The sequence below is a fragment of the Dipodomys ordii genome, unplaced genomic scaffold, assembly GCF_000151885.1.
Source record: "Dipodomys ordii isolate 6190 unplaced genomic scaffold, Dord_2.0 Scaffold191, whole genome shotgun sequence".
Lineage (NCBI taxonomy): Eukaryota > Metazoa > Chordata > Mammalia > Rodentia > Heteromyidae > Dipodomys > Dipodomys ordii.
The window spans coordinates 551,270-565,352 of NW_012267407.1; the positions used below are offsets into that span (position 1 = coordinate 551,270).

Consider the following 14,083-nt stretch of genomic DNA (forward strand, 5'->3'; position numbering starts at 1 on the left):
GTGCTGCTTCAGGTGGACACCTGTGTTGAGTACGTGCCACCTCCCCTCTGCCCCCAAGCCCTCAGACCTGACCCTCATCCCCACATAACCCAGCTCTCCCTGAAGTGCCCGGGAGGGACCCCCACAGTGCCAACCAGGCCTTGGCACCACCCCCAGAGCAGGGTCAAGAAGGGGCGGGGTCCCAATTGTTAACCCCGAGAGACTAGGGGCTTGGGAGGGACACAGACACTGCCGTACATGGGAACTTTAGGAGCCACAACCGTGAGAATTGCCATTTATTCCCGAAGTTGCCAAAATCATCACCGAGGACTCACCGAGGGGTGCAGAGAACGAGAAGGCTCAAACACTGATTTGGGAGGAGGTGGGCAGGGTGAGGGGGACCCGGTCCCCCCTTCTAATGCCATGGGAAAGGCCCTCCTCCAGCCAGCTCCCCCACGCCCCGTGTCCAGTTTCTCCTGGGGAGGAGGGCCGGGGATGTGGGAAGGGGACGTAGTGTGAGTGGCCCCAGGAGGGAAAGGGGGCTGGGGGAGGGTCCCCATTTCACATGCACTCACAATACCCATCTCCCGGAAGCAAGGTCTCCAGGGGGGCAGGACGGGCAGCCTGCGGGCCCAGCCTCCCTCCCCCCGGATTATAGGAGGAAGGGGTTAGTGTTAGGGGCTGGGGGGCCGGGGGGCATCATGGGTGGCAGGCCAGGGCCCCCACCAAGGGGGGAGATGTAGGTGGGAGGCGCTCCAGGGACGGGGGGCACGGGGCTGAGGCGGAGCTGGTTCAGGGTGAGCGAGGCGGGCGGTGCGGGCTGGAAGGGGTTGGTGACAGAGGGGCCCGTGGCGGGGGCTCCTGCAGGGAGATAAGAAGGTGCATGGAGAGTGGTCCTCGAGCGTGGGGGGGGAGGCAGCATGCATCTGTGAGCAGCAAAGGGAGCCCCCCCCCCATCCTGCCCCCTGCCCGGGGACATGCTCACCACTCGGCAGGAAGGGGTTGGAGGCCTTGGCTCCCGGCGGCGTGGGGCCCGGCCGGCTCACCAACGAGTCCAAGTCGACAAGGGCTGCATTGGGCCCCAGGAAGGACTCCGGCGTCTTCCGAGTGGGGGGGGTGGGGGTGGGGGCAGCAGCCGGTGGGGGGCTGCTCACCGCCTCGGCCAGAGACCCCCCGACCCCACTCATGTCAAACGCCCCGGGGCTGCGGGCAGGCACCTCTCCAGCAAGCAGCTCCAGCTCCCCTGGAAGGGGTCGGGATGGACTAAAGGTGAGGGGGGGAGGCAGGGGGGGAGGGGGGTGGGAACCGGGCCTGGAGTGCTGTGATCAGGCTGTCACGTCAACCTGAGCAGTGACACATGGGGAAATTCACTACAAGTAGTGGCTGCTGCTGAAAACAGGGAGCTTCTCCTATACAACCCCAGGCCACACCAGCAAGCAAATCCGCTCACTCTGCAGGCAATGGCGGCAGAGGATGCTTGCTTGAACTTTTCCAATAGAGAAAGAATCCTAATGTGGGGAGAAGGCACACATCTCCGTGGGGGGGGGGGAGAGGGGGGAGGTGGAGAGGAGTGATGCCTGCAGACATGGCAGCCAGTCTCAAGCAGTCAAGGGAGGAGAGGAAGTGCTGGGTACTTTCTCCCTTCAGAGCTAACTTGGCAGCAACTTGCTTCTATGCTATAATCAGCACCACAATAGAAGCTTACTTCATTAAAAAAAAAGAGGGCTGGGAAGGTGGATCAATGGTAGAGTGCTTGCCTCCATGCATGAGGCTGGTGCTGTGGTTCAATGGTAGAGCACTAGCCTTGGGCTGAAGGGCTGAGGAACAGCGCCCACGACCAACAACAACAACAACAAAATTAAGAGGCCTGGTGCAGGGCACACACTTGGACTCACAGCCTTACAGGAGACTAGCCAGGCTTCCAAAAATGAATTAAGTGACAAGGGCTGGGCACTGGTGGCTCATGCCTGTCATCCTAGCTACTCAGGAGGCTGAGATCTGAGAATCACAGTTCAAAGCAGCCTGGACAGGAAAGCCTGCAAGACTCTTGTCTCCAATTAACCACCAGGAAACTGGAAGTGTCATTGTGGCTCACTGCCCAGGCCCAGAGTTCAAGCCCCACCACTGACAGAAAAATAAATAAAGGCGTGACCAAGGGCCAGGAATGTGGCTCAGTGGTAGAGTGCTCACCTTGTATGTATGAAGCCCTGGGTTCGATTCCTCAGGACCACATACACAGGAAAAGCCAGAAGCAGCGCTGGGACTCAAGAGGTAGAGTGGTGGCCTTGAGCACAAGAAGCTCAGGGACAGTGCCCAGGCCCTGAGTTCAAGCCTCAGGTCTGGCAACATCAACCAAAAAAAAAAAGTGACTAAAATGGACATCAGTTCCTGTGGGCAAATGCAACTGCTAAGCTCGGAAGGGACCTGGACCCTGTGGGGTTCGCAGCAAGACCCAAAGGCACTGGAGCTGTCTGCTGCAGGGTTCTGGCCTGCACAAGGCTGGCCAGTGTGCCCAGCAACCAACACTGCAGAGGGCAGCGTGCAGATGATGCCAGCACCCAAGCCCCACCCTAGGAGGGGGAGGGGGAGGAGGTGGGGAGGGAAGGGGGAGGGGAAACTCCTGAGGGAACCCTGAACCTCCATGGCCACCTTTCTGAGTGAGAATCACAGGAAATGCCGGTGTGGGGCACTCACTGCCCAGAGTGTGGCTGGGCAGGGTGCGGGTCGGGTGGGGTGGGGCCAGGGCATGGCAGGGACTTCTTGATGGAAGGCAGCTCACCTGTGCTGCTCCCAGAGGTGGGCAGGGCCGTGCGGAGTCGGTCGAAGTCTGAGAATTCATCAGGCTCGGTGTCAAAGCCACCAGCTGCTGTGGGGTAGGCGTTCTGCTCAGGAGCGCCCGGCCCTGAGCCGCCACCCCCCTCCCCTCCCCCCCCATCCCTCCCTCCCTCCTTTGCGGGCAGCACACGCAACGCAGAGCCACCATACCTGTCATGCCATTGGTGCTGGGCTTGGCAGGGGAGCCACCCCAGGGGTCTGAGAAGGCTGGCGCAGGCGCCCAGGGATCAGACGCTGGGGCTCCGCCAACCGGGGCCCCACCTAAGGGAGGAGGGATGCTCATGAGGGGCTGCGGCACCTGGCTTCCAACTGGACAGCTAGGGCCACGACCTGCCACTATGTGGTACTCACAGGTCTTCCTTCCACACAGTCCTGCCCTCCCCCTTCCTAACTCCCCACCCCCTTCTTCATGGGCAAACCCCCAGCTGTCCCAGCCCCACTCCGATGGTCCTAGTGGCCTGTGTGACCAATGAGTGCACAGCGTGGGGCAGGGTGGGGTGTCCTGGGGCAGTACTCACTGTCAGAGCCTCCCCAAGGGTCCGCCGGGGGCCCCTCCCCAGCCACAGCGCCTGGGGCCCCGCCCCAGGGGTCCGCAGATGACCCAGCTGAGGCCGCAGGCCTCCACGGGTCCCCAGAGGCAGGCGTGGGGGGCGGGCCACCCCAGGGGTCAGCAGCTGGGGGGACGGCAGGCCCCCCCCATGGGTCCGAGGCAGGGACAGCAGCAGGCAACGACGCTGGGCCTCCCCAGGGGTCAGAGGCTGAGGCTGGCGGAGGGACAGGGGCCGTGAAGACGTCGGCAAGTTCCATGAGAGAGGACTATGGAAAGAGGAGAGGGGTGACACAGACAGCTGTGGGGAGACCCACCCGCTTAGGAGATGGAGCTAGCCCCGCCCCCCCCACACACACCCATGCTCGAATACCCTCCCCTCAGCGCAGGGTCCACCCCCTCCTTCTACCTTGCCCACCACCCCACTCCCAGCATTCCCTGCATAGCACCTGAGTGATCCTTCAAAACCCCCCACCATGGAAGCCAGGCCACGCCCTGTGAGGATGGGCCACGCCCTGCCCTGCCAGCCACTCCCACCCACCTCAGCTGAGCATCCCTGACCTCACCTCCTGGGGAGCCCTGCCAGGCCCCCCGAAGCCCACCAGCCAGAACTCCCACCTCTCTGAAGATCGAGGAACTCCACCCCACATCCATTCCTCCCCACACAAGTCTCCTAGGTGGAGGCAGCTGAGGGCGAGGGGGTACATGGGTGAGCCTCTGGGGGGCCGCTGAATACCTACCGGCACCTCAGGTCCTCTCCTCCTCTAGAGGACCCCACAGGGGCTGGAGGAGGCCATCCATGGAGGCCAGAGGAATGAGGCTGCCCATTACCACCCCCGGCCTGAGCGAGCTCAGCCTTGACTCAAGGGCCCAGGTGACCTCCAGCATCCAGAACCTTGCATGAGAAGACACGGTGGTGCGTGGAAGCCAGGCCGGGTTCTTGGAAGGTTGCCAGAGTGGCTGCGTGTGGAATGGCGGCCACAGCAAGGACTGTGGCCACAGTGTGATGTGGGTGCCACGCTTTCGAGGCGTCAGAGACAACAGGATAAGGGAGCCCTGCCTCCTGTGGCCAAGGGGCCTGTGGCTGTCTGGGCGCTGGGGCTGCTCACCTCCTCCTTGCCCCCTGTCTCCCTCTTGCTCTCCTCTATGGCCATCTGCAGCCTCAGGTCATCCCCTCGGCGGATCCGCTCTTCCTGTGGGACACAAGGGCAGCCGGCGGGGGCAGCGGTTACCACACAGGCCCCGCACAGATGGAGGCCGCGCCGTCCTCCCCAACCATCCTCCCAAGCCTGGTGATGCAGCTGCAAACTTCACACAGCATGTGGACAATGTATGGAATGGGTGGACACCTGAGGGGGAGGGGGAGAGAGGGAGGAGGAGGGAGGGAGAAGGAGAGGAGGGAGCCCCAGGCCGCCCCGGCAGGCCTTGGGGAGTACTGTCTGCCGCTTCGGCAGGCCTTAAGGAGCACCATCTAAACTGGGAGCCTGCTGTGGGCCTAGGTCCACCTCAGGCTGGGCGTCCACCGGGTGGTGGGTGCACGTGGGTAGTGAGTGTGTGCATGTCCACACACCCGTGGCGGAGAGGTGCTGGAGGAAGGGCAGGGAAGCCGCTCTGACCTTATCATGCTCCTCTCGGCTCAAACTAAGGGCCAGCTGGAGCTGGACGTCGTCCTCGGGGCCGCAGGACGGGGGCTGGGGGAGAGAGAGTGTGAGGGGTGGGGCAGGGTGGCTGGCACAGGCAGAGGCACAGGTGGCCAGAAAAGAACAAGAGTAGATGGGCAGACAGGCACAGAGCCAGGGCTGGACAGGGCCAGAAAAGAGAGGGGCACACAGAGAGGAATGGAAACCCAAACGCCAAGGGGCAGGCCAACTCCTAGAGAGGAAAGTGGCCAGGTCAGGGACCGGAAAGAGCCGGAGAAAAGAGGCGGGTGGAGGTAGGAGGGAGGATGCGGGTGAGGAAGAGGCTGGGGGGAGTGGGAGGGGAGGGAAGGCATGGAGACAGGATGGCAGGACAGAAGTGGGGCCCCGCAGAAGCCGGGGTGTGGGTACCTGGTCGGCTTCCTCCTTGCTCATGGCCAGGGCCAGCTGGAGCTGCAGCTCCTCCTCCCCGCTGCTCTGTGGCCAGGCCTGCTCCGCCTCAGGTGGGGGCCCTGAGCCCACGGCTGCAGATGAGGCTGCGGGACAGCAGAGCCATGGGATCCCAGGTGAACCAAGGGCCTTTGGTCCCCACCCCTCCCCCACAGCCTCCAAAGGCTAAGATGGGGGGGAGGTAGGGACCAGAGAGGTGAGGAGGGTAAAGGGCAGGCCCCACCCTTGGGTGGGGCCAGGGTTGGGGGGGAGGGGGCAGGGGCACAGGGTCCAGGTCTGCCCAAAGGCAGGGTCTCTGGAGTCCCGGAGGGGAGGGAGGCTCCCTCTGGAAATGTTGCTCCGGGAAGGAGAGCGAGAGTGGCAGCTCTTAGGGGAGAAGCATGGGTCAGCCTGCAGGGGCCCAAGCCCCACCATCAGAAGAGCAATGGACAAGCAGCCCTTGGTTCCAGGAGTGCGACAAGGCGATGGAAGGGCTGGGGCCCCAGAGAGGCCGCACCATCCCCAGTGGGGGAGGACGACTGCTGAGCCGGCATCTTCTCCTCCCCTCCCACAGTGCCAGGCTTGGGCACTGCCCACTGGCTTCCTAGGACTCTGCCTGTTCCCCCAGCAGTCAGAGGGCAGAGGGCAGACTCTGTCCACAGCCTTGGGCTTAGCCCCGCCCACAGCAGACCCTAACCCACTCTACCCTCTCCACATTGCCTGCGCCAGTACCCCAGCCCTCATCCAGGATTCCGGGGTTCCTGCCCACCACTGCACCCCAGGCGCCGCTAACCACACCAAGGCCTCGGCCCCTCCCGGGAGCTGTCCTGGGACCCCATCTGAGCGGTGAGGGAGCCCTGGGTTGGACCTGGGAGAACCCCCAGCAGGTGGGTGCTGGGGACCCCCCTAGGCTAAATAAGGACAGAAGGCCAACACTCAGGCTCCCCATTCCCACCCACCTCCTCAAGAGGCTGGTCAGCATTCCTATCTCCCTGGGGCCTCCGAGACAAATGCCCCGCTGCCCTCTCTCAGCCTGCGGCCGGCACTGGGCCTGCAAGGCCATAGTGACAAAACTTTTACATTTTAAATGGTTGGAGGACATCAAGGAAGAAGAATTTATCAAGCACATAGAAGTGATGTGAAATTCAAAGGTCACAGTCCATGAGGGGAGCTTGCAGGGCGCCGGGCTGGGCAGGGGTGGGGCGGTGAGCACGGGAGACTAGAAGGCGGGCAGGCAGGCAAGGCTCGAATGGAGGAGCACGTGGAGGACATGCAGCAAGGTGGAGATGCCTAGTCACAGCCCTCACACAAGGTTAAGTGCTCCCATATGGCTCGCCCAGCACGCACAAGGCCTGGGTCTGACCCCAGGAGAGGAAAGAAGGGACAGACGGAGGGAGGGAAGCAAAGGATGCAAATAAAAAAAATCTATCCAATGCTGCTGGGTGTGGTGATGCGCACCTGTGACCTAGGCCTGAGGAGGCAGAGGCGGGAGCCAGGGTTTGATGCCAGCCAGGGCTGCACAGCGGGACCCTGTGCTAAAAAAAAAAACAACCAAGGGCTGGGAAGGTGGCTCAGTGGTAGAGCACTTGCCTTGCATGCATGAGGCCCTGGGTTCAATTCCTCAGCACCACATAAGCAAAAAGAAAAAAGCCGGAGGTGGCGCTGTGGCTCAAGTGGTAGAGCGCTAGCCTTGAGCTGAAGAGCTGAGGGACAGCGCCCAGGCCCAGAGTTCAGGCCCATGACGGGACCCAAAAAAAAAAAAAAAAAAAAAACAACCAAGGGGCTGGGAAGGGGGTTCAGTGGTAGAGTGCTCACCTCGCATGCATGAGGCCCTGGGTTCAATTCCTCAGCATCACATACACAGAAAAGGTGGAAGTGGCACTGTGGCTCAAATGGTAGAGTGCTTGCTTTGAGCTGAAGATCTGAAGGACAGCGCCCAGGTCGAGTTCAAGACCCACAACCAACCAAAAAAAAAAAAAAAAAAACCTGCCCATGGCCCCACCATGTCCTCACATCTACAAGTAGGGGCTCACAGTGACCCCAAAACATGAAGCACTTCAAAAGGCCTCTGGCCAGAAGCAGCCCTGAAGAAGTGTTCGGCAAACGCCGTGGGCCAGTGGACGTGGGGGCTCGGAGGGCAAGGCAAGACAGGCTCGGCTGCCGGAGGAGGTAGGGACTCACCCGTGGCGGTCTGGGCCAGCTTCTCCTTGGTCTTAAGTGCATGGGCACGCTCCTCCCGCAGCCGGTCCTCATCTCGCAGCAGGGCCACCAACTGCTTGGCCTTCTCCCGCACGTTCACGCCCTGGTCCTTTCCATCCCGGTCCACGTACTGGAAGTCCTTGAGCGTCTGCACAGCGTACATGTTCTCCTTGCACTGCTGGGACACACGCTCAGAGCCCGTCTTGATGAGGTACTCCATCAGCGTCATGGCCTGTTGGGCACACACCATCACACTGGACACCAAAGCAGGCCCAACCCCTGGGCAGTGCCAGGTTCAGGCCCCACCACTAACTGTCACCTGTTGGTAAGAACCTGCCATGCACACAGCACGATGCACAGAGAAAGGGGGAGCAGAGGCTCGGCATGGATAGCCAGCATGGGGGCCATGCAGGCTGCGGTCCAGAGACCGGGACCACAGCCCCCAGGGACTGGGGACTCCATCCTTCATCTCCAGACAGATGTGTGGTGCCCAACACTGGGTGTGGCACACACTGCTGAACTGGGCTGGAGCAAGAGGCCAGGCCCCTTCAAAAGGTCACGCGAAGTCCTGCCACCGTCCCACATATGTGAATAAAAATACAAGATACACGGCCACAAGGTCTGTCCAGACATTACATACTGCCACTAAGCTTGCTCCATGTCTTTCAAAAGAAATCCAGCCAGGAGCGGTGGCTCACGCCTATCATCCTAGCTACTCAGGAGGCTGAGATCTGAGGATCGTGGTTCAAATCCAGCCCAGGCAGGAAAGGCCATGAGACTCTAATCTCCAATAAACCAACAGAAAACCAGGGCTGGGAAGTTGGCTCAGTGGTAGAGCATTTGCCTTGCATGCCTGAGGCCCTGGGTTCGATTCCTCAGCACCACATAAGCAAAAAGAAAAAACCCGGAAGTGGCGCTGTGACTCAAGTGGTAGAGCACTAGCCTTGAGCTGAAGAGCTGAAGGACAGTGCCTAGGCCCAGAGTTCAGGCCCCACGACTGGACCCCCAAAAAAAAAAAAAAAAGAGAAAACCAGAAGTGGTGCTGTGGTGCAAGCAGTAAAGCACTCACCTTGAACTGAAGAGCTGAGGACAGTGCCCAGGCCCAGAGTTCAAGCCCCACAACCAACAACAACAAAAAGAAATCCAAACAGCAGGTGCTGATAGCTACTCAGAAGGCTGGGATCTGAAGATCACAGTTTGAAGTCAGCCCAGAAAGAAAAATACCTGAGACTTTTTTTTTTGTCGGTCGTGGGTCTTGAACTCAGGGCCTGGACACTGTCCTCAGCTCTTCAGCTCAAGGCAAGCGCTCTACCACTTGGCACTTCCAGTTTTCTAGTGGTTTATTGGACATAAGAGTTTCATGGACTTTCCTGCTTGGGCTGGCTTTGGGCTGGCTTTGAATCGCAGTCTCAGATCTCAGCCTCCTGAGTAGCTAGGATTACAGGTGTCAGCCGCCAGAGGCCAGCCCTGTGAGACTCTTAGCTCAAAAACTGGAAGTGGCACACACTGACTCAAAGTGGTAAAGTGCTAGCCTTAAGACTAAGAGCTCAGGGACAGTACCCAGGCCCTGAGTTCAAGCCCCATGACAGAAAGAAAGACAGAGACAGAGAGACAAGAGATAGAGACAGAGGAAGATCCAAAGTAAGAGGCAAACTACTTGTCAGGTACCCTGGAGGCGCCTCACAGCCTCCTCCCCCTCTAGAAGCCTAAGCCATGCCAGCACTGCAGGACCACCCAGAGGACAGCTGGCACCTGGAAGGGGAGATGCCAATGGCAGCTAGGCCCAGGCTCTCTCAGGGCAGAGTAAGGGGGACTCACAGCGTTCCTACCACCAACAAAACATCCAGGCACTCAGGTGTAGAACATGGAGGTTGCCAAACACTACAGCTCACTTGCCTCTGAACAATCACTTTTGCAGTAAATGTTGCTGTCGGCTACCAATATCTCCCTGAACTAGATTCTGAAAGACCTTTTTCTTTGGAAACAGCATCTGGCTCTGTAGCCCAAGCTGGTCTTGAAGTCCCCAATTCCTGCATCAGCCTCCAAGAGTTCTGGGATGACAAGCTCTTGCCACATCTGTCTCTAGAAAGGCTTTCTGGGGAGTATGGAGAGTATTCCATCCAAAATCATAGATTAGTTTTTAACTGGGCCAAAAGGTGCTCACTTTCAGAGGAGAAAGGAAAAAGCAAACATTGCTAAGTGCATCACCACGTTCATGAATCAGGCCAGGGCCTTGCACTTTGGAATGAAACCAGGAAGGCTGCACACACCTGCCGATAGAGCTCTCCAAGAGGCAGGTGCGCAGAATGAGGCCATACACTACTGAAGAGAATTTACCTCATTCCAAACCAAAAGGATTATGAGAAACTTCTCATTTCATGGCTCCCTGGACTTTGGAGCTACAGTTAAAACCATGAACTAGGAAACAGATCAAGTGTATCCACAGTACAATACCTAAAGAATCTATAACAAATTCAGAGTGAGGCAATTAAAAATAAAAGGAGGGGCTGGGAAGGTGACTCAGTGGTAGAGCGCTTGCCTTGCATCCTGAGGCCCTGGGTTCGATTCCTCAGTACCACATAAGCAATAAGAAAAAAGCCGGAAGTGGCACTGTGACTCAAGTGGTAGAGCACTAGCCTTGAGCTGAAGAGCTGAGGGAAAGCGCCCAGGCCCAGAGTTCAGGCCCCACGACAGGACCCCCCCCCCAAAAAAAGCTCCTATAACTGCAAAAATAAACCAATGAATACAATTACTTAAAAAAAAAAAAAGGAAACTGCTACATGTAGCAACACAGAGGCAGAGCAATTAAATCAAATCTCTAGACGTGACAGCAGGCCTTTTATTTTATTTATTTTTGTTGTTTTGTTTTTGTCTGTCATGAAGCTTGAACTCTGGGCCTGGGCACTGTCCCTGTGCTCTTCAGCTCAAGGCGAGCGCTCTACTGCTTGAGCCACAGCGCCACTTCCGGTTTTCTAATGGTTTATTGGAGATAAGAGTTTCACAGATGTTCCTGCCCCGGCTGGCTTTGAACCTTGATCCTCAGATCTCAGCCTCCTGAGTAGCTAGGATTACAGGCATGAGCTACAGGCGCCTGGCGAAAGCGGGCCTTTTAGATAAAAGTTCCACCTCTCTGGGCCTCGGGGTCTGCGTCTCAGAGCAGAGGGAGCTATCTCTACTTTGGCAGAAAGTCTCCAAGACCAACCAAGCCAGGAAGCTCAGCCAGAGTCAGCTGGGTCCTTGAGAGCTTTTGGTGCTTCATGTATGCCAACCAAGCCTCAGCACAGACGCAGCATGCAGTGGCAGTGTGCAATGGCGTGCCGACACTTACGGGCCAGAGCTGGGTCTGAAACCAACTCTGTGTGTGGAGGTCGGGCCACATCAAGCCAGCCACTGCCTCCATGCCATGCCCTTGGCTGCCCTGGAACAGGGAAGCAAGTAACCCAAAGGGGAATGCCGGGCTCCCAGACTCAGAGCGGCAGTTAAATTGGAACCCACTCTTGGAGCCCTGAGGATAGTAAAGCCCTCTTGCTGAGAAAGCAGCACACTGCAAGTCACTTCGGAACATCAACAGGAAACTAGTTAAGTAACAACCAATCCATGCTTCGGAATACTGTGCACTTATAAAAGGAAAACATGCCGGGCGCAGGAGGCTCACACCCATCATCCTAGCTACTCAGAAGGCTGAGACTTATCTCCAAGAAACCACCAGAAAATTGGAAGTGGTACTGTAGCTCAAGTGGTAGAGTGTTTGCCTTGAGCTGAAGAGCTCAGGGACAGTGCCCAGGCCCAGAGTTCAAGACCCACGACCGACAAAAACAAGTAATAATAAGTAAAAGGAAAACATGACCAATATTTTACATCCTGATAGAGAAAAGGTCCTTTCTCTGCTTTAAATTAGGGACTCAGACCAAACCCACTCATATTACAGTCTGAGCTCTCACAATCCCACTGCAGGGCATATAATCACCACTACAATCGAGATACGTGACAATTCTGTCAATCAAAGGGTCCCCAGTGCTTCTCTTCCTCAACCCCCTCCCCTGACTCTCAGGAGCAGTAGCCTGTTTAATCTATCTGTCCCTGGGGCTCTGCCTTTCCCAACAAGTCAGATAAATGATAGTCACCAGCTGATATACCCAGATCAGGAAGCCAATCACCTGTGCCCGGGCCTGAGGTAGGCAACAGCCTGGGGTCATCTAGGTAAAGAAGTAAAGGAGACACCGTCTGCTTTAGACAACCTCCAAAGGCTGCAACTCAGTTTCTCCAAGCCAAGTAACAAGTAGACACCAGGAAGGAACATGCCCTATGGGCCCCCTTGGGCCTGCAGAGCCTGAGTCTACAACAGACCACATATACGAAAGCAGACTTCTATCACATGCTTGAAACTCCCAGAAACACTACTCAACTTGCACATTCTGGCCCACATGTTCAACATTCCCAGCCAACCATGGGCCAGAATTCTTTGGGAGCTGAGTGCTAATGGCTCACACCAGTGATCCCAGCTACTCAAGGGGACTGAGCTCCAAGGGAGGCGGTTCAAAGCCAGCCTGGGCAGGAAAGTCCATGAGACTCTTATCTCCAATGAACTCCCAATAAAGCTGGAAATGGAACTGTGGCTCAAGTGGCAGAGCACCAGCCTTATGCAAATAAGCTAAAGAACAGCAAGCACCCAGGCCCTGAGTTTAAGCCCTAGTACTGATGCATACATGTGCATGGGTACATGTACACACACATATGTACGTACGTACGTACGTACACACACACGTTACATGCCAACTCTACCTATGCCATTTACATGAGGGAATGAAGCATCCTCAGCTTTGAAGCAGAGCCCCATGTGTTGCTTTCACTGGACAACAGATTTCATGTGCATGGACAGTCCTCAGGGGACCACCCCACGGCGCTGACCTTGTAGACATGGCGCCAGTTCTTGCCATGGTCATTGAGCCGCTTCCAGATCATGCTCATGATCTCAGAGAAGGCCACAACGTTGTAGGTGAGATCAGCAATCTCAGACATGAGCGAGCTTGACGGGCCCCAAGGGTCATTGCTTGTGGCCTCCCGGACCTTGATCTCTGCCTCCGAGTAGTTATGCACGATGTTCTTCATCTGCCGGCGCAATGATGAGGTCGACATGGTGGTCGGGATGGCGTGGGGGGCCCAGGCCCACTGGAGCGTGGAATGAGGCGACCGACAGGGAGGGAGGCTGCGGTAGGTGCCAGCAGATCACCACATCTGAGGGGGAAAGAGGGCCTTTAGAAACAGAGACCGGATACAGGCCTGCCAGAGCCCTGACCTCTCCTGAGGCTCCCAGTAGCCCCTGGGGTGGCCCAGAGGGCTCGGTCTCCTGCTAACCTCTGAAAGTTTCCCAGTCCATCTTTCAGTTCCTCAAACACGCCTGCCTCTTCCTGCTGGGGCATGTGCTCAGCGAGGCATAATGTTCAGTGGCAGGTCAGACTGGGGTGAGAAAGACAGGGCCACACCCCAATGCAGCTAACTCCTAGAGAGGCCAATCTGAGCAAGTTACAAACGTCTGCCCTTCCATTTTCTTTCTTTCTTTCTTTTTGCCAGTCTGGGCCTGAACTCTGGGCCTGGGCGCTGTGCCTCACTCTTCAGCTCAAGGCAAGTGTTCTACCACTTGAGCCACAGTGCCACTTCTGGCTTTTTCTACTTATGTGGTGCTGAGGAATCGAACCCAGGGCCTCATGCATGCAAGGCAAGTGCTCTACCACTGAGCCACTTTCCCAGCCCTGCCGTTCCATTTTCTCAGCTGCCAAATGGGAGTCTATACAATAACCCAGGCAACTGAGAGGGCCTGGTAAACAGAAAGCGCCCCATAAAGGCTAGGAGAAATGTCATAAGACCTTCTGGCCTGCTTACTGTTCTTCCTTCCTGGCCAGGGATTTCCACTGGCCCTCAGGGTCCCATTCAAACTTCCCAATCTTCACTCAAATGTCAAGGTCACTGCTCCCAGGGGCCTCTCTGGTCCCAGGGGCTTCTCTTGTCCCAGGGGCCTCTCTGGTAGACTCTGCAGCCCTCATGATTTTAAATCCATTTGTCCAATTCTGTGGCTAAAGTCAACCCCATGAGCCCAAGGGGTTAGAAACCACATTCATCTGTACTCGGCTTTTCCCTCTAGAGAAGCTGGCCCGGAAAAAGCATTCAATAAACGGTGCAGGAAGTGGAGAAAGGAGGGCAGAAAAGATTTCTAGAAGAGGAATAGAGGTGGTAGAAATCCATGGCAGACAAAACACAAGAGTGCCAGAAACGGTGGTGTATACCTGTGACCCCCACATGGGGGATCTGGGAGACAGCAGAATTATGAGTTCCAATCCGGATGGTGCTACAGAAAAGACCCTGTCTAAAAAAACAACCATGGCTGAAGATGTAGCTCGGTGATAAGAGTGCTTACCTAGGGGCTGGGAAGGTGGCTCAGTGGTAGAGCGCTTGCCTTGCA

At 57.3% G+C, this 14,083-nt stretch overlaps 1 protein-coding gene across 2 annotated transcripts; it reads right to left on the bottom strand.

Annotated features, from left to right (window-relative positions):
- Positions 1–262: 262 nt before the first annotated feature.
- Positions 263–12,762, bottom strand: Epn1 (epsin 1). Of its 2 annotated transcripts, none has more exons than XM_013034538.1 (10): positions 12,535–12,762; positions 7,609–7,858; positions 5,410–5,534; positions 4,978–5,052; positions 4,471–4,554; positions 3,333–3,630; positions 2,965–3,075; positions 2,759–2,845; positions 965–1,222; positions 263–840 (listed from the first exon to the last, which is right to left on the bottom strand). In XM_013034538.1, exons 1-10 carry the CDS (start codon positions 12,760–12,762, stop codon positions 632–634), a joined length of 1,725 nt encoding a protein of 574 aa, XP_012889992.1. In that variant the 3' UTR covers positions 263–631. The 2 variants fall into 2 exon arrangements, with proteins under 2 accessions (XP_012889992.1, XP_012889993.1); XM_013034539.1 differs by having other exon boundaries at positions 632–840; positions 2,759–2,842.
- Between the last annotated feature and the right edge of the window lie 1,321 nt (positions 12,763–14,083).